Source organism: Pseudorasbora parva, chromosome 2 (genome assembly GCF_024679245.1).
Source record: "Pseudorasbora parva isolate DD20220531a chromosome 2, ASM2467924v1, whole genome shotgun sequence".
Taxonomy (NCBI): Eukaryota; Metazoa; Chordata; class Actinopteri; order Cypriniformes; family Gobionidae; genus Pseudorasbora; species Pseudorasbora parva.
The window spans coordinates 27,023,160-27,044,314 of record NC_090173.1 but is presented as its reverse complement, the minus strand read 5'-3'; the positions used below and the strand labels follow the sequence as shown (position 1 = coordinate 27,044,314).

The 21,155-nt window shown below is 37.4% G+C and overlaps 1 protein-coding gene across 6 annotated transcripts in view; it reads right to left on the bottom strand.

Annotated features, from left to right (window-relative positions):
- Positions 1-21,155, bottom strand: part of znf385c (zinc finger protein 385C) — a 129,494-nt gene that overhangs the window by 74,522 nt on the left and 33,817 nt on the right. For 5 of the 6 annotated variants that reach the window (XM_067414154.1, XM_067414164.1, XM_067414183.1 and 2 more), the window contains exon 2: positions 19,811-20,080. In XM_067414154.1, coding sequence (XP_067270255.1) covers positions 19,811-20,080 — 270 coding nt within the window. Of the gene's footprint in view, positions 1-5,630; positions 5,902-19,810; positions 20,081-21,155 lie in introns of those variants that run through there. The other variant, XM_067414200.1, reaches the window with a different exon arrangement.

The following is a 21,155-nucleotide window of genomic DNA, read 5'->3' as shown; positions in this document are numbered from 1 at the left end:
AAAATGGCTCCCACTGCAGAGATGATGCGTGAGGATAAATGATTTGGCGCTATGGCGAGGACGTGCTCACTTGTGTTGTGCATGTGTGAGGGAGGAAGAACTGACAAGGTGACAAAGAACTACTGGCAGCAACGTCTCTTAATTTGTCAATATTAATGTGAAAAGCTGACCACTGGGACGGCAATCTGACTTTACAACACACAATCTGTTTGCTTTTATTAAAAAAAGAAATAGCTGATATCATTTAGAGTCAGCATGAAATAAAATGGTACCATATTTACTTCAATAATGCATGTTTTTTCGGTTATTTTTTTAAGGGACAAAATGGTCTTCATTACATTTGATTAAAACATTAAAATTAAGTCAAAATTTTTCACTTCTAAAAAGATTATTATTTTATTTTATTTCGTTAACCAATATAACCAAATATCTATATAAGCATTGTTTTAGGCTACTGTAGTGGGAAATGCAGCCTTTATAAAATCTTGCCAATAGTTAGCGCAGTAATTTAATAGCTATTAGATTAACATTAATGCAATAAAGGCTACGGCAATAATAGCAAATTATAGATGCTCTCGGGGGAGAACTTGACCTTTAGCCTCCAGGTCCCATCCACCATCTCGAGCCCCAGCAGCTAGAGACTCGAATAACTACAATTTTTTTCCTCTCTACAATTGACTGCAAACTTGCTTTCAGTTTTCAGGTCTTTACTTTATTCTGATACGCAACTTTACAGGATGTAATCAATTCCTGATGGACAAAACAAATGTCTTGTCCTACATTTTTTTAAACGGAATATTCAGTTATCATGAGCAAATTCAATAAATAGCACACTGGAAGTAAAATAAATTTCTAGTGCTAACATTAAATGAATTGAAAACCTCAACATTAAATGAAATATGATTTAAATATTTAAAAAATAAAATTTTAGCAACGGTTTTAAGAAATAATACTTTTATTCTGTAAGAACTGTAAACTGATCAGACAAAGGTGACAGAACATTTATAATAAAAAGACTGGAGTAATGATGCTGAAAAACACAGCTTTACCATCACAGGAATAAATTACACTAACATATTTTCAAATAAAAAGGCAGTTATTTGAAAATGCATTCATTTTTCACAATATTTCGGTTTTATTGTGTTTTTGAGTGAATAAATGCAAGGCAAGGTGAACATTTCAAAAACATAAAATGACACCAACCCCAAACTACAACGTGGTAATATTTTAAAATAAATAAAAGTCTACTGTGCATGATTCATCAGCATGCATTATTCTAAAAGACCTATAATAATAATTTTTTGTATAATATAATATATAATATTTGCATAGCACTTTCATGCAATGCAACTCAAAGTGCTTCACAAGCATAAACACAAATAATACTAATACAAATTCACACAAAGTCAATATAAAAAGATTAAACAACAGAAAGTTTCAAAATGTAAAATAAAGACATTAGCAATACCTCACATTAGACACCTTAAACTCGATAAAACAGACGAAAAAAGAAAGAAAAAAAACCTTCACGTTATACTGATAGGCAACTTAAAGATATGTCTTAACCCGCCTTTTAAAAATATGAATTATGATTTTTTGATATCAGTTTTATATGAATTATTAAACTGCTGTTCCTTTCTGCTGATGTACCCAAGGCCACAAGGACAATGAACCAATAATATCATTACCATAAAACAGCAATCCAATCCAATTAAAACAATCTAGTTCCGCCCTACATTATTTTCCGCCATATATTTGGTTCAACTAGGAAATATGCCACATTACAGAAGTTAAATGGATTGCAGATGCGGTTTTAAATGGTTAATACAGCGCTCTGCTTAATTCGGCTACTCCATCCTAAAAGGTGATGGTCATTCTAGCAAGTAAAAACTAAATCTCTAACCACCCCATTACTGCAGTCTAGACATACACACTGGACAAACACAAAAACGTACACAAACAGACACTATTGTTTTGGTTGGAGTACAGGAAAAACTTAATCCTAAAATCGCTGCGCACATGGGCGTACACACACACATTCTCTTAAGCTGGGATGGAAGAAGCCGATCTACTGTGGATGAAAGACATTCCTTATCAGCTTCCTCATAAAGGAACTGGAATAGAAGGTATTTACTCAGCGAGACAGACAGACAGAGAGAGAGAGAGAGAGACTGAAGCTAAAGAAAGACAAATTGTGTGGGTAGAAAGATTATGGGTGGGTTGCAGCAGCACTGAGCTGCTTCAAAGACTGTCACACTCTAATCAAAGAGAGAGAGCAAGTTTCTGTCCATTTCAGGTTAAATCAGACCCAACAATCCCTGTTTCATCCTGCATCTCTCACTTCAGGTCATGAAGTCAAGTGCTGTCTGTGTTTAGAAACAGCTCAGCACATCGCACACACACACTCACAGCCTGTTTTGATAAACATTCACATACATACATTGATAGACGGTCATTTTTCATCTCGTAACCCCTGCTGAGAGCATATGCCTTACCCTCTTGTCATAGTGACACGCACACACACTTACACACAAGCACATCATACGTACTGACAGGCCAATCAAGCCCATGCTGTCATTTCATTTTAATGACTTGCCCTGTCACTCATACGCTGTTCTACAGGGAGCAGACGCACACTCACTGCGTCACTAAATAGATGAGTTGAATATAACCTCCATTACCGAAGGAGAGGCTCCGGCGAGCCAAAACACGGAACCCTACAAAGGAACGCAGCATTCAGACAGTTTGCTCTGGACATCAGATAATGTGACGCATCGGTCCGCCGCATTATGTGTTCATCGACTGATAAATGCGGGGTGGTGAATATGTGGAGGCCATGCTGAAAGCCAAAATGTAAAAAGGCCAGACAACGAAAAGACGTCGCAGTTTCCAAAGGTGCTGATTTTGATGAGGGATTCAACGGTAAAATAAGCACAGTAACTCTTTGACGAATGGTGCAAGAATCTGGATCAAATCTCTTTAAAAAAAAATATATTGGATTGGATGAGCCACGTTTAAAAGATAAAAAGATACATGACGTCACATTCAATATTACATTTTCTTTGGCCACTATAAACAACATTAGTATCCACAACTGTAAACAACATTAGTATAATACAGAAAATATTTATTTATAATAATTTAACAGTTTATTTAACATATTTCTCCTCGTCACCAGACCTTCAGGAACATTTTTTAAAACCTTTTTTTTATATTTTCCTACTTCAAATGAAAAACAATATTTGAATAAATGTCAAATAGAGAGTGCTGTAGTAATATGCGGCTGGCAAAGAGCATTCGCTTAAGGGATGGTATTACCGCATTCCCCATACTTATAAACACACGGGCTGGGGCGCTGCCACGACAACTGAAACCATGACAGTGAGAAGGGGGGTTGAGAAAACAGAGCCAAAAAATCCAATGATCGCGGTGTGACTTCGGCCCAGAGAGTGCCACACACTCGCATTCATACACCTCCATAATGACAGAGGAGAATGTTTGAGGCAGAAACAGACTGATAAGACTTTAATTAGCCGCTGATTTATGCAAAGCGCTCTGACGAATCGTCAAAAGCACAGAAATAAAATACTGACCAGTCATGCTAATACTAAGAAGTGAGGGTCAATGTATAGACAATGCATGTAGTTTATATTGCGCAATGCTTGTGGAAGAATGTCAAGGGCATGACCTTTGTCCCCTTAGCTTGAGCTACTCAGGTCCTCACATTGGCAGATAATTCATGCCTGAGTGTAGGGTGATTAACATATTAACATATAGACACATCCGCTTGATGCTGATCGACTATATGTGCTGATTTCAGACTAACTGTGAGTGAATGCTGGTGCCATTTCATTCTGCCGCTTTCTCTCCTTTTTTCCACGTCTCGCTCTTTTTGTCTTTTCCCCATTTCCTTGGATTTAATTTGAGCATCTTTATTTAAACAGCTTCTTTTTTTTTGTTTCTGTGTAACTTTGTATAGCTGTGTAACATCTGTGTGTCTTTTTGTCTGTGTTGCTAAGCGGACAGAGCATTGGCATCTAGCTAATAATGAGAGAAATTGAGAGCAAGGAGGTGAGAAGGACATTTAAACCTTTCCTGTTTCCTTTCATATATTTACAAAAGCCCCACTTACAAAAATCTAAATGATGGATTCTAAAATGAAAAACTACATTTAGAACAAAAATGTTAAAAGACAGAAATTCTAGACTTAAATTCAAATGTAGAAAAAAAGTAACTGCAATAGAATTGTAACACTTTTTTTTTTTTACAAATAAAACCCAAAATAATATACACAAAAGACAATAAAAAATAAACGATATATTTTTAAATACATCTATATAAAGCACACCGTTTATTAAAAGCTATTAAATCAGAAATTAAAAACCCCAAAAGAAAAGGCACCTTGATGCAATGCATAAACAAATGACTTCGATCCCAACGAAATTCACGAGCTAAGAAAAATAGAAAACTCAAACGATTTCCTTAAATGAGCTGCGTTATTGATAAAGCATTTTCAGCGAGTGCAGGATCAATCCTTTATCATTTTTAATTTTCCGCTCCGCTGCTTTGAGCTCTTGCAAGGAACACCGGGTGCTTTGAAAATACAAAATGTAGGCTACTTAAAATGAGGACTTTAAATAAAATATATACATTTTTTTAAAAAGAGAGAAAAGAAAACTACCCTTTCGTATTAATTAAAAAGAAAAAAAAAACTTAAAATAAAATACGTTGTGATTTTACACAATTTAAAACAGTGGCGGCGAATAAATGGGATCTTATCAGGTCGTTGTATTTTTGTAAACCCATGTTTGCTCATAGAATGTGCAGAATAAAATCGCACACAATTTCACGATGCGTAAAAGCTAATTTCTGCATTGCTGTAGTTGCAGCCTTTGGTCTTTCTATGAGGACCAGCGAGTAAGCGGAGAGAGGGAGAGAGAGGGAGGGAGAGAGAGCACGAAAGTTTTTTTTAATGTCATTCCAATGCGCTCGGCCGTGCCATGAGGAATGAGCAAAATTTACACACCATTCTCCTCATCATCTCTTGTTCGCTCAAATGTTTTGTCTTTGTACATCGGTCTTTGGCACTCAACTGTGGGGGGAAACGTGTTTCGAGGACCATGGCACCTGCTACTGATTAAACCGGGATTGCGGGTCCAAAAAAATCTTTTAGGCGGGAGTTGTAAAATGAAGACAGGGGTTTTACAGGTGTTGACTGGACCAAACGTCACTCCAGTTAAACGGCTGACTGACACGCGGGCGGCCGTTTGATAGCATGCGTATGACAGTCGCACGCGTATCTACCAGCGTCGCGTGCAACCAAATCTGCCACACACACAGAAAAATCACTTCTGAAGCTTCTATGCTTCTGGAAAATTCTACATCGTCTGCCTTATATTTCTTATAAAGTTTTGGTTTTCAGCCTCATTCGGATCGATTCAGTAACACGAATCAACACCTCGACTAAAAAGCTTTGCGCGTGCCGGTGGTCAGTGCGCATACAGCAAGGACTTTGGGCACGCGAGGCATCCTCAACGCAGAACAAGCGTGACACTTACCACATTTAAAGACTTATCATACAGACTATGCTACGACACAAACACAAAATATCTCTATAGGAAATGACTTACCGATAAGCATGTTGTGAAAAAATATCCTGGTTTCCAAAAAGAAACCAACCAAAAGAAAAAGAAAAAATATCTGAAGGGTTAATAAATACTCTCCGACAGTTCGATATGAGACTTTTCCCCTCAAGTCCCTCACTCTTCGACGAGTCTCACTCTTGTTTCTGCTCCTAGAGTTGATGTGTCAGAAGGAACGTTACACACGCGCGCAGTGCTCCGCTGATCTGCGCGCCCTCGACGGGGAGCGGGGAGGAGGAGGAGGGAGACAGTATGATCGACAGTCTTTTACCCCCATCTACTCCCCCACCACCACTACCACCTCCTCTCTCTCGCTCTTTTTGCTGCCTGGCGCTTAACCTGAACGAACGGCACAGATGGGAAAATTAGCTGGTGCTATTTTCTCCTTTCATGGTCCTTGATTTCGGCTAAATAATTCTGTGCGCGTCTGTGAAGGGGGGTGGTATTTTATTTCTACCTCCAATGATTCTAGATAATTTAGCAGACATGCTCTCAATGAGACATTTACTGGGATTCTAGAATTAAGACTATTATGAAGCAAAAAATAAAATAAAAATAAAAATACAAGTTTTGTATTAAATATCCAGTGTCGTATTATATGCAACATTCATGTAATTAGTTTCAGATAAAATCCGGACAGTTGAGGCCTGTTCACACCAAGAATAACTTTACAATAACTATTAGCGTCCACACAAACGCGCAACACCGTTGTGGATTCTGATTGGCTGTCAAACAAAAACAAACAAAAAAATCGTACTGAAAAGAGCGTTCCAAAAGAAGCCAAAGTATCAAGCTAAAAGCCTGTCTGGAGCAGCATATGTGATTCACAATCACGTCACAAATAAAATATAAATAACAGGAACAGGTAGGCCCCATTTAATGAATAACTTAGGTTATGATCATTAAGAAGTGTGGAATATCCTGTAGAATATCAGTCAGATTGCTTCACCAGCATTTATGACTCCACCTGGACTCGTGGGATGCTGTCAAATATGCTATGCAATATACAGAAACCTTTTCGCCTGCACTCTTTTATAAATACTACAAATTCGGACTTGCTACTTATGTCACATCTTTTCACTATACAGTAGGAAAGTCTAGGCATATTTAAACAGGGATATTTTCCCGCCTCAAATCGTGTAATCATCGTGTATACCTCCCTCTGCATACTAAAGAGCAACCCGAAGCAAACTCACACTTCTGTCTTTCAGGAAAATGTTACTCCCCGTTCTGCAGCTCACGTACTCTGATCTAGAACGCTGTGAGCACAGACAAGTGAACTGAGACGAACAGTGAAATGTCAGCCAGCTGCCTGATCAGAAATGAACCAGTGCAGTCTGTGAATGATTGGGCGAGAACAGGAACCGAATAGGAAATGTTTCTACTCTGTAATGTTTCACATTACTAAACAGTGCTTTCGTTTTTCAGTGAATCTGATGGCCGGTACTTATTACAGCATGTGATCTCCATCAGTGCTCTGGGGCATTTGGACCCTAGTTTGAGGACCCCCAACTGGTGCCATAAATGCCTCTCTCAGCTAGAGCTTCCATTGGAGGTGGTTGATGTTGTTGTGAGCTGTATTTGACAAATGACTTAGAAAATAAATGCTCCCTGTACAGATTATTAATTTCCTTGTTTTTCTTTGACACATACAATCTCTGAAATGAATTTCCTGCATAATATTTGCTTCCAGGTATGTACTGTGACCATGATTCTTCTCGCTCAACATATTACATAATATTGTAGATGCAGCACAAACTGTGATCCGATGTATGCCGTTTCTGTGTGCATATGTGTATGTGTTTCAGTTTGCTCAGCCTGAAGCTCTGAGACATTAGCGGTGACAGCAGAGACAGCTGTGCCCTCTTCCTGCCAAAATACTTCCGCCATCCATCCACACACACACACACAAACAGAAGAGTGTTTTTCTGTGTGTTGTGCTCAAGTAAGAAAACAATATAAAACAATCAAGTAAATGATTCCGTCTCTTTAAGAGCGTCACATTTTATTTATATCTCCCAGTTTATATAAAGGTCACCCTCATGTTGTTTCAAAAACGTAGTTATTTTTTCCAAGGAACATATAGTAATTTTTTTTGTGTTCCACAAAAAAAAAAAAAATACTTAGAAGAACTATGATTTATAATGAATACTAATAACAGTGATAATAATTTTAAATGATCTAGGGTGAATTTAGGTTGATTGGGACATTTTTTGCCATTGACTAGGAATTCAATCTGAAGTCATCCTATTCCATCAATACAATAACTTATTGTCAACATGAAAAAAAGCCCCCGAAATAAGCAAAAACTATAATGTGGAAATATTCTTTAAAATTATTTTTGTGAACTCCAAAGGGAATTCTTCAAACCACATTGATTCAAAAAGACCTCAGTCCCAAGACCTGTAGCCACACAATTGCATGAGCAAAATGTAGAGAACGTTGAGTACTTGTCAAAAGTTCTCAAAAGTCAAAACTGTTCCTGAAGCATTTGAATAATTCAGCAATTAGTCTTCAAGCCTTCAGTTTCCCAGAGTGCAGTAGGGCGTATTACAAGAGGTGATGGAAGAGTGATTTACTCCTCCAGTAACGTTAAGAGTCTATTACAGATGCAGACAGACATTTAGAGCAGTATCATGACCTTAGCGTAGCACTCAGTGGAAATCCTTTCAGCTGAAAACGCAGCTGATGTAAATAAAGCAGCCTGCCAATCAGTCCCATCACTCAGAACAATTGGAACAAATCTACCATACAGGCACTTTTGCCTATACTTATAGTACAATGAGCATTTCATTTGAAAGGGTAATGCTGTTGTGAGGCAGTGTTTGTTATCATGTTTCCTTTCATAATTTAATTGCACCTTTTAATCCAAATGGCTGGTATGAGCACATGGTAGCGTCTCCCTGTCTGGCCATGCTAGCTTCCACCATCTGCCTCCTCAACGCTAGCACAGGTCCAAGCGAATCGGACTGATAAGACAGACCGTCAAACAGAAAAACTGCTGATTAAGTCAAGAGAGAGAAACTGGCAGCTTGAGATTTTCAAGGTTGATAAGATCCCATTTTGCTTATAAGAGATTGATAAACCTGGGCTCACTGTTCTTTTCACCAGTTCAAAGTAAAGCGCTGACTATTGCTAGTGTATAATCTATATATAAACACATCAAATAAATACACCAAATTTTCATTAAAGACAAAAACAGGTGTTTGTAGAACTTAAAAAAAGAATGCAGCTGTTGTCATGGATTTTTTTTTGGATTCATTTTGTTTTCTATATAAATTATATTATGAAACAAATTTACTATCATTATAAAAAGTGCCTATTTAGAGCAGCACATTAAAGATATCTTAATACATAAAGAGTTCTATGCAGATTTTTTCCCCTTTATTTGCATGTTTTTATGATTTTTGAATTAGCAGCCAATGACAAGCAATGTAGATTCTGAACAAAACAAACTTAAAGATTTAGTGCCACTAGCAATATGAATATGCGCGAGAGAAAGAGTTTTCACACACTTAACCTGGAAAATCGTAGTACAAAAAGGCTTACAACCTAAAGCAAACAACATCCCACACTGCTGGCACTCCCGCTGCATGACACTATGGAATAATGACAGGGGCTGGGGGGAGGACAAAGAGAACGAATACATATGTGTAGTTAGGGAGAGAACGGAAAACAGAATGGAAAGAATGGAGTTTGAGTCTTAAGCACCTGAGAGAGAGAGAGAGAGAGAGAGAGAGAGAGAGAGAGAGAGAGAGAGAGAGAGAGAGAGAGAGAGAGAGAGAGAGAGAGAGAGAGAGAGAGAGAGAGAGAGAGAGACTGGAAAACCAGTAAAAGAAGTCCATAAAGTAGAGGGGGAAAAATGGGAGGAAAGGTTGAGCAAAGGAATGACTCTTGCAATCGAGCCATTCATTTTTGAGAATTCCTCCTTTTGTGTTTAAGAATGAAAGAGAAGGTCATACAGGTATAGTACAACATGAGTGCGAGTAAAATATGACTTTGATTATGAACTATTTCTTTACTTCTGAAAAGGACTATTTGTGTGCGTGCACGTGTGTGGGAGAGAGAGGGAGAGGGAGAGATTTATCACAGTCATTCGCAACATTACCCTACTTTGATTAGATGCTGACATTGCTGAGATATATGCAACACACACAAGCGCGCACACACAGATAGGCTGTCTGCCAACATAGTGTCATATGAAGCTTGAGGTTGCTTCCTGCACATCATTTCCTGTGCGGGCATGTCACTGCCCATCAGAGCACTGAGGAGATCTGACACTGACAAGAGCTGACAAAGGAAAAACACACAACACAAACACTCCCTGACACCAACACATTCATAACAAACAACACACTAAACACACACAGCACAAACCCTAACTCACACCCCAACAACATATTCAAAACTCAACACAAACGCCATACACAAATATACGCCAAGACATATCAAATCGACAATATTATGATAATGAGCAACATCTAGGTAATATTTTGATTAGTGTAGAAATGTATATTGTATATTATAAAAATATAAAATAATATATATTGGAAAATTCTATTATAAATTCGAATTTCTATTTCAAATCAATGGTTTATATTCATTACAATCATCAAAATTAATATAAATATAATAATCTTAACATATTAAGCAGACCATGATAATAATAATAAATGTTTCTTGAGCATCAAATCAGCATATCAGAAGGATTTCTGAAGGATCATGTGACACTGAAGAGTAATGATGCTGAAAATTCAGCTTTGACATCACAGGATTAAATTACATTTTGAAATACAGTATATTTAAATAAAAAACCTTTTTTATTTCTTATATTTCACAATACTTCTGTATTTTTGACAAAATAAATGCAGATGTCTTTCAAAAACAAAATAATTAAACATAATCAAATAGAATACATTACAAATAATTCAATAAATGAAACACATTAAAATATATTTTATAATATAAATATATTGTTTTTTTATATTAGTATATATATATATATATATATATATATATATATATATATATATATATATATATATATATATATATATATATATATATAAAATCATTCGCAATATTATATATATATAATTATATTATTATAATTATAATTATTATAATATTTTATAAATAATTAATTTGATTAAATTTTCTATATATAAATAATGATACAAAAAGATTTACATAACATTACAAAATAAATCATGATGAATTGTGTGTTTAGAGTGTGTATGTGAATTTAGGTCCTTTCTGCAACATTCAACTGAACTCCCCATAATATGAATGTCACAATGAATCCGAAGTGATTTGCTGAGAATGTAAAATCGGAATATTTCACAGCAGCTTATTAGCCTGAGTCAAAGACATACACTCCAGTGACCCACGCTCAATGTCACACACAAGCACACACACTCGCACTGGACCCCGCTTTGTTCTGGGGCAGCATCTGTTTGGTCTGATAAAGGGATTAGGACATCCATTCCCCTGACCAGCCAATGGGCTTTAACCACTGAGAATAACAGTATGAGTGAGTGTGTGTGATAGAAGGCACCAGAAACCGAGAGGAAGACTACAAGTGTGCTGAAGACTATGTTTCTTCTCATAGTGTGTGTGGGTGTAAATCCAGATTGTGCCATTTTTCGCCTGAATGAGAGAAATGATGAAATCCTAATTACACGCTACAGACATCACCCCAAGCAAAGTCTCGCTCAGTCAAGCGCTGCCCAATAAAACACACGCTCAGAACCTTTAGCCTTCTCGACATGACTCTAGCATTCCCTCTCTCTGTCCTTCATCTGCATGAAAAGAGTTGTTGCACAGCTACAACATGAGAACAGCCATGTATAATTGGAAAAATAATTCAATGTCATGAAAGACGCCGCACGCACAAACAAACTCCACAGCATACACTGTACACCGAAGAACAGTGATGTATAATAGAGAAGGGTGTTTGTGATTTGTTCGCTGTTGGTTAAGGCAATCATTGGAAAGAGTTGCTGACAAGACACATTATGCCCCTGTGATTTAAAACGCAGATGACGATGATGACGGTGATGATGAGACTGATGACAACAGCCATAATGCTGATGTTGATGAAGGTAATGCCTCTGTGATTTTTTTCAGTAATAAATACCACCCCCCCACACTCCGTCTTTTTTGCCCTCTGTTCCTGTCGTTTTGCCATACTTTATCATTAACTGCAGCCACCCAGAGCAGCCAACCGGAAAATTTCCATCATGAAACACTAACTCATCTGCATATTACAGCCCTATTCGCTCACTACCCGTGCATAAATTAATACATGAATAACAATGAAAGACCCGGTGTCTCTCTCTGAACCGAATGTGACGTTCCTTTGGTAAAGTGTTACGCTGTGAAATATCATCACGCCTGAATGTGCCCCAAGGTTGAATCCATACACTTTTTGTGTGCGTTGTGCTTCATTTGTCTGACTTCTAGTTTTAAATCTTAACAAACCGCAAGTGTATATGACACAACATTAAATCAGACGTGAGATTTTTTTATGACGTTAAAATAGTGTACTTTTTGTGCACAGTAAGCTATTGTTGAATTCACGAAGAGTGTAAAAGCTTTGCTGTTTGTTGGCAGTAGCCCAACCTAGCAGCACTGGATCAACCAATGGTGTGAGTTTGGGGTGGGGCTTCCTGTTTGACTGACCAATTGCAGATAGGGTGCTTGACAATGTCATTAACTTAAAAATTCTATTTGATGGTCTAAAAAAGAAAAGAAAAAAGAAAACCACACACTCAGCAGTTTTACCAACAATTCAAACTTTTTAGAATAAGGAAATATAAGTAATTATATCAAAATTGAATCATTTAATACACAGATTACAAAATCTTTAAATAAAAAAACTAGTTAACTCTTCCATCTTAGTCTCGGAGAACTGACAAGAGATGAGTAATAGGGTGAAACGATGAAAGAGAGAAGCTGTGAATAATCGCATGAAATGGCGATAAAAGAGGAAAGTCGGAAGGAGGGAGAGAGAGGGAGAGTACATTGCAATGACAGAAAAAACGCAGCTGTGCAGGCACACTCAAGCAGAACATTTCAGACTTTAATAAATCACACACACACACACACACACACACACACACACACACACACACACACACACACACACACACACACACACACACACACACACACACACACACACACTAATCTAATACCTCATGCTGCATTAGAGAAGACCAGAGACGGACAGCATGAAAGACAGAGAAAGGCAAACACCGAATACACAAATACACAACACACACAGATGAAGAACTATACCCCAAAGATACCAGCACGTGTTCACTAAAGCAAATATTGGTTTAAATGACACACACAAGTATTTGCTATTTAGCGGACACCTTTTTTATTCAAAGAGCTTCACAGCACAATACAATTCTACACACTTGAAGATTTAAGTGGTTAAGTGAGTTGCTAAAGGTCACAATTAGTCATTTGGTTTTTCAACAACAAAGCAGATACCAGTAAAGAAAACATGGTGGCTGCTGATGACAATATATGACCATACAGCATATGACAATTTAAAATAAATATTTGATAAATTAATTCATAAATAGATTTTGTAATAAAACAATTTTGTAAAATAATAAAATTATATATAAATAAATATATAAAATATATACAATTATATTGCATGCAATCTTTTAGTAACAGTTTGAGCGTTTGTATCATTCTGCTCGCTGCGACTGGCATGGCGGTCGAGAAATCCACCATATTTCTTTACAAATACTATTGTTGTGTGTGTGGGAATGTCGTTTTAAGAGTTTTTTTAAAGGCGAGAATGCAGTTTTCTGAGCGCTGCTTTTGTACGTTTGACTGAATTGTTTGCTTTTGTTTATTTCCCATCACCTTTTATAATGGCTATTGTTGTTTATTAAAATAGTATTGTTCAATAAATATTTTGCAGAATTTGGTTTTGAGAAAGGGTCCGTTAGTGTTTGCAATAGACGATTACTTAATTGACATCATTACACTATTAGATAGCAGGAAAGACTGTCTTTATAAATGACTGGTTTTGAACAAGGAAGTTGTTTTAGCCCTGTCATTCTTTTAAATTGTGTAAATTCTAGCGGCATTTAGTGGTGAGGTTGCAAATTGGAACCTCGCCACCGCTCACCCTGCCCTTCCGGAGCACATAAAGAAGCTACGGTGGCTGACACAGGACAAAGATGTATAATAATTTGGAACAGTATGTTGGTAAATTATTCACTATAGTCTGGCCATTATCTAATTATCACTACTCACAATGTTGAATGGTACATTATGACGTCTCTTAGTTAGGATCGACTGAGGAGGAGACTGAGCTTTACTCACATGCAGAGCAGATCTACTATGTACAGCTATTTAATGTGGGTGTCCAGGGCAGCCTTATAGAGAAGACTGCTACTCTCAGCAGTCATATTACCTAGCATACCCATAATGCCCCTGTCTGGGGATTGGGATGGTGGGGGTGTTGAGATAACGGGAAGGACAGATAAGATTAGAATGAGGTGAAATGAAGAATGAGGGAGAGGAGTTGGAAAATAAAGAGAAACGGGTAGAGGGGGAAATATGTTTCTAAATAGATGGGATAGTAAGGTAAAATGGTGTGTCAGCAAGAGTGGCCCGTTAATGTATGTGGACAAAAGCAGATCCTCTGAGAGATATAAACATAAAAGAATTGTATAGCAAATGTGTATATGCATACAATCCAAACACATTAAAAACAACAAAATAAAAGCTAAGATAATTTTCGAACAAAATAAAAGATAGCCGGAATGTCCTCTGCATGCACATCTCACGTGTGTGTGTATATATGTATGGTTGTTTGTGTGTGTGTGTGTGTGTGTGTGTGTGTGTGTGTGTGTGTGTGTGTGTGTGTGTGTGTGTGTGTGTGTGTGTGTGTGTGCAGTCATGCTGATTATGTGGGTTTGAGTACAGGGGCCTGGAGGAATCAACAGAAGGTGAGCAGTGATAAGGCTGTTACTTTGTGTGTGTGAGAGTGTGTGTGTGTGTGAGTAAATCAAGTTTCCAGGCTTTTGCCTTTCCCTACTGACATGAATGTGAAACACACACACACACACACACACACACAGCATTTATTTCTTCTAAAATTGATTTCCAGTTTTACCATAGGATTTAGTTTTAACTGCTGATAAGTGGAATGATTTTAAAATGTTTTAAGTACACTACAGTGTATGCTACAGTCCTAGAAGGCCTATGCTTTTTGCTTAATTTATTGCACGCAATTACATTTAAATTACATTAAAATGTTCAATGTTTTCTAAAGTTAATTTTATATATTAAAAAACAAGCTTCTGAGTCAGTACTATTTTTTCCCCAGTCACTCTTCCTGCAGGTTGCATCCCTGTGTCAGGAGCAAGCGGCAACCTCCCGCGATCTCTCTTGAAGCCAATACGGAAGTACTTTAAACTGCAATTCTTTAACTGGCGGCTAGAGGCAGGCTCCAGAAGGGAGCAGTATCTCATTGAGCCCCATGTTAAAATTCTCAACTTTACAGCAGAAAAAAAACATGTTTACAGCCTGGTACAAATTGTAATTTTTGCCTATACAGCAAATTTTGATCTTCATGACAACTGTGAGGGAGGTGAATTTTTTTATAACTCATTTGTTTACGTTATATAAAGCCTTAAAGTTCTGCATAATTAAGGGCGTGGTTACAAGTGGATAGCGATTTATCTGCCGTCTATAGTTATTGCGTCACCTCAGCTCCATGCACATCCCGCCTCTTTGCCCATTTTCTGTTATCCGGGAGTGACACGCGATGACTCGCTAACAAGATGGCAACTCCCAGCTCGCCCATACTATAAGCTTCAGAAGGGCTTATCGGAATCCTTTGGGTGACGTCACGGACACTACGTCCATATATTTTTACAGTCTATGGTCAGGAGGTGGTCTTTCTGAGTGAACCATTGAATGATTCACTCAAACGATTCATTCAAGCACACCGATTCATTAAGGAACGAAAATAAAGGATGTCCCTGAAAATCGGGGCTCTCTGAAAAAAAAAACTGGAAAAAAAACTGTATTAGTTTGAACTGATAAAAAAGTATGCTCTATATAGCATTAATTTGTGTAAAACTAATTAAATCTGGACATACTACATCATCGCTGTCATGTGACCTCCCAGTGCCAGTTCAGTCACTTCACAACTCCTCCCCCATGGCCACATCTACTACAATTATATAGTAGGTAGTAGGTGATCCAGGTACTTTTTGCCTACTGTGAATTCATACATACAACTCTTTCACAAATTGTTCTTCGTATAGTAGGAAAATAAGCATATTTGGACGCAGCACAATTGATTGTCTTCATGAATGAATCATTGAATCACTCACACAAATAATTAGTTTAAATACCAGGAATGAAACACTACTTCTATTTTCTCCGAGGTGTGCAGTGTCTGATAATGCTTTGCCTTTATTTGGAGCTATTTTTATTGGCGGAACAAGAATAGACAAATTAATTGGCATAATAATGTACCAAAAATGTAAGCTATTACTTAATTAAATGCTTATCTAGCTATATATTGTGTCTGGCTTCTGAACCCTGATGTACAGTGTTGTCCACTTAAAATGAGAAAAACATACACCTGAATCAGTCAGTCACTGCTTTGTGTATGTTGGGATGTGTATGCAAGGAGATGTGTGGTACAGTATGTGTGTGTGGTTAGGCTTCAGGCATTGTTGTACGCTCAAGGGAAGGGTTGTCCAGTTTAATTTGACTTCTATTATGCTGTCGGACACTAGCAGAATGGCTAATCAATGAGCCTTTATATCTTTGCACTCGAAAGCAAACACTCACACACAGGCATGCATCTCAAAAGTTCTCCATAAACGCCATGCACAAATGGGATCGACACAGAGCTATGCCATTTAGAATCATGCTAAAACCCTGACTCTCTCTCTCTCTCTCTCTCACACACACACACACACACACACACACACACACACACACACACACACACACACACACACACACACACACACACACACACACACACACACACACACACACAGTGCATAGAATCTAGCTGGCTCTGAGTGTGAGTGCCTGTACCCCGTTGCTGAAGGGGGCGTCGCCACGTCGAGCATTTCCATGGTGAACATGTTTGGTTGCTATGTAATTATGATCTATTTGTATGAGAGCCTGCACCTGAAGTGGGTCTGACTGCTGCTCATATGATTGGCCGTGCATGCGTGTGTCTCTTTATGTGTTAAGAATCAACAGCATGGAAGTTAGCTTTAATTTCGCATTTGCATTACAAGAGAAGGAAAATAGGCCTGAATTTTGAGTGTGCGTGGAATTTGCATGTGCTTGCTATCTGCATGCGTTTGTGCATAGCGCTGTTATTGTGTACCAGGACCAGGAATGAATTGTGCTAGTGGATTATTCCACTGTTGTTCAAATAAATCGACAAATTCCACCTATAATCATAAGATTCTGTCTGACTCCACCCATTTTTGTGGAAATAAGGCTGCACGGCACAAAACTGCCACCAGCTGCCTCACTTTCTCTCCTGCAATTATCTCCAGGCCCACATGTAGACGTACAGCCCCGTCTTTACCACCATAACTACAACAATCAGCATCTCACGGACCTTTGAAATGCTCCTTCCTGACCTATCATCTGCGCTTTAAAGCTGCATCACCATGGAAACATAAAAGCGAGTAGAGTCAAAATCACATATTAACTGCAGATGGACACAATGAGGTGTAAGGGTATGAATTACAAGAAGATGCCTGTGTCAGCCCTCAGCTGACAACATGAATGTAGAATCAATTTATGTAGAAACATTTCTACACATTTATTACTAATATTAGGAAGAAATATTAGGTTACCAACAAAATAAAAAAATAAATCAACACACAGCATTTATATAATATTGTGCGTTCAATTTTTGGACATTACATGAACAGCATTACATGATTGAGCCAAGTCGGACATGCTCCTGGATCAACATATTGTGTTGGTCCTGAAGCAACATTGCTATCACAATCATATACCAAACGGGAAAATCCAGTCTTTATACATTAAAATATATAACTATATTTTATATTTTAAGACAGGAGTTCGTCATCATGTGTGGGGACTGATGAGTCAAAAAGGTTGGAATCCCCTGCTCAAATCAAGCCTTGAAATTCCAGAGGAAAATGATTGGCTGACCTAACCCCACCCCTACGCCTAGACCTACACATAAGGGTGTTGTCTTGGTTCTTTTTTCGCTGTTCTTTTTAACCCTGAACCTAAAGAAAAAAGAAATATTTTGGTCAAACCTCACCGCAGTTCATTTGAAAGTGGACAGAGACCACCTGAAAAGGTTTCGGATGGCAGCATTCACACTTATTCAAATGATCCGCACTAACAGAGCAATCGCACCTGAGTTTGTTTTAAGAACCTGCCAAGTGTGAGCACACTATAAAATATGATTGATTGATAGGAATGTTGTCTTACGCGAGTAAATCATGTTAAGCAACATGCACAAGAACACACACAACGTGGTTCATATCCCAAGAAGGACATGCTCCCAGATAAACATCATCTGCTGGCCCCCGGGACAACCTTCTAGAAACCAATCAGTAAGATCCCCAAAATCAGAGGGCACTGATTTGTTTCTAAGTAAGCATTTCCTAGACCTAGACTAATAAAGGATGTTGATCCAAAAACACAGTGCTTTCCACTAATACTGGCACCCTTGATGAATATGAGCAAAGGCTGCTGTGAAAATAAATCTGACCCTTTCATTTCAAAAACAATTGAAAGTGGGGGTAAACTCACATTATGAAATAAATGTTTTTCTCCAATGGTGGGTTATAATTATGCATAGGATATATAATTATTTTTTTAATTTTGTTTATATTATCTTCACTTTATTTACAGCACTTTGGTCAACCTATGGTTGTTTTTAAACGTGCTTTATAAATAAACTGAATTAATTAATGCATGTTGGCCACATTTTTTGGCACCCCAAGAACTTCTTAAGAGAAAAATATCTCTGCGGTATTTACGTTTAAATTTTTTGCACACCTGCGTGACTATTTACACAAAAGTATAAAAATGAGGAAACACAAAGGTCAGATTCCCTTAATCATCCATCACAGAGTAAAACCAAAGAATATAGTTCTGATGTGCAGCAGAAGATTGTTGAGTTTCCCAAAATAAAATGGCTGTAAGAAAATAGCTAAAGCATTGAAAATTACCACCATCAACAAAAAAATGTATCAACAAAATGTGTGTTTGGGAGGGTTTCAAGAAAAATCCTCCTTGCTCATGCAAAAACATCCTCCAGCATATTCAGTAGTCAGACACAAGTGGAAAAGGGACCTGGTTCTGTGATCAGATTAACCATCAACCAGAAGGTTTTGGTGCAAACAGAGATAAAAGTACCGCATGCCCACGGTTAAATATACAGCTGGATCTATTTTGGGCCTATTTTTTTCCTGGAGGTCCTGGACATCTTGTTCAGACACATGGTATCATGGATTCCAGCAAATACTAACAAACCTGACCGCTTCTGCTAGAAATCTTATAATGGGCCGTGGTTGGATCTTACATCAGGACAACGATCCAAAACAAACATCAAAATCAACACACAAATGTGTCACGGAGCACAAACTGAAGCTTCTGCTATGGCCGTCCCAGTCCCCTGACCTGAAACTGAAGAGTATAACTGAAGAAAAGAAGCACCCACATGGAGCTGGGCATCTGAAGGATCTGGAGATTCGGTATGAAGGAATGGTCTCTGATCTCTTGTCAGATGTTCTCCAAACAGGCGTTATAGAAGAATACTCAAAAAAGGATGTTGCAATAATTGGGTGCCAATAATTGAGGCCGACATGAACCAGAGAAAAACATTTATTTCATAATGTGAGTTTGCCCTGACTTTCAATTGTTTTACTTCAAAATGAAAGGTTCGAATTTTGTGATTTTTTTTTAAATGAAAGACCAAAATGATAAACAAAGCAGATATATTTTCACAGCCGCCTTTGTGCATATTTACCAGAAGTGCCTGCCAAAATTAGTGGAGGGCACTGTACCCTATTTGGGTGGATAATATTAAGCTAGAAGCTCCAGTCTTTGAGCTCCATTTATGACAGGAACACCAGAGAAAGACACACATATCATACCTGCGTTGCTGTTGTTTATGTGTTTGAGTCTTTTCTGGTGTGTTTTGCCATTGTAGTGTATCTGTGCTTGTGCTGCGGAGTTCAGCTGAATGTTGCACACTTCACAGAGTGTGTACGACCTGTGTTTGCGCTCCCGCTTCGGACGAGGGTTTATTGGTGGGGTGTCCTGTCTGGTAAACTCCACCCCGTCAGAGGACACAACCTCAAGCCCAATCTGTTCAGTCAGTCTGTTCGATCCATCTTCAACAGGACTAAATGGACGCTTCATTCCTAAAGAGAGAATAAAAGTTTAAAGTTCTGTATATTAATACTTAAACTTTATGACTTCATATAAATGATAAATGACATGAATTGTTTAAACTTGTGTTAACAATGTGTTACATCAAAGAACTATTACAAACTATGGTGAAACATTACAAATTGTCGTCTTTATTTATTTATTGTAACATTATATAACTTAACTGTCAATTTTGAATTTTGATCAGTTTAATGCTTCCTTGCTTGATATATATATATATATATATATATATATATATATATATATATATACATACATACATACATACATACATACATATATATATATATATATATATATATATATATATATATATATATATATATATATATATATATATATATATATATATATATATATATATATATATATATATAACAACATATGTATAAGTATCATTTACAACAACATATTCTTTTAACATTAACATTACTGACAACCTCTGGATTACTGCAGTGCTACCGACCTCCACTAGGGGGAGATATTAATCAACAATGCCCAGAAAGTTTGGGAATCCTGCATGTTTGTTATAGTTAATAGTGTCATGCTTTTTATAAAGACACTTTCTTCAATGCTCAATTTTTATTTGCTTTTTTCATTAAAGATTATTTCTATGCATATAACATCATGAATATAATTTTGTGCACTACTAGCTTACTATAGCAAACTCAGTCCAAATCTCTGGACTGGTCTCCACACACACACACACACACACTTTTTTGAATACACAACAAAATGTGTTAATTTCATATTTTATGGAGACATTCCACAGACAATTATACTAAACAAACTATTGTATATATTCTATCCCCCTACACTAACCCTACCCAGAAAAAAAGCATTTTTACAATTTGACTTGGTATGATTTATAAGCTGCTTTCCTCATGATGATTGATGATGCCTAAAAGATTTCCCAACAAGATAAAGGATTTCAGATATTGCCATCTTTGTGGGGGCATTTCGTTCCCATAACAGAGTAAACCTGAACCACACATATACACACAAACACACACAGGCCCCATTGATCCTGCGCCTCCTGCTCTAAAC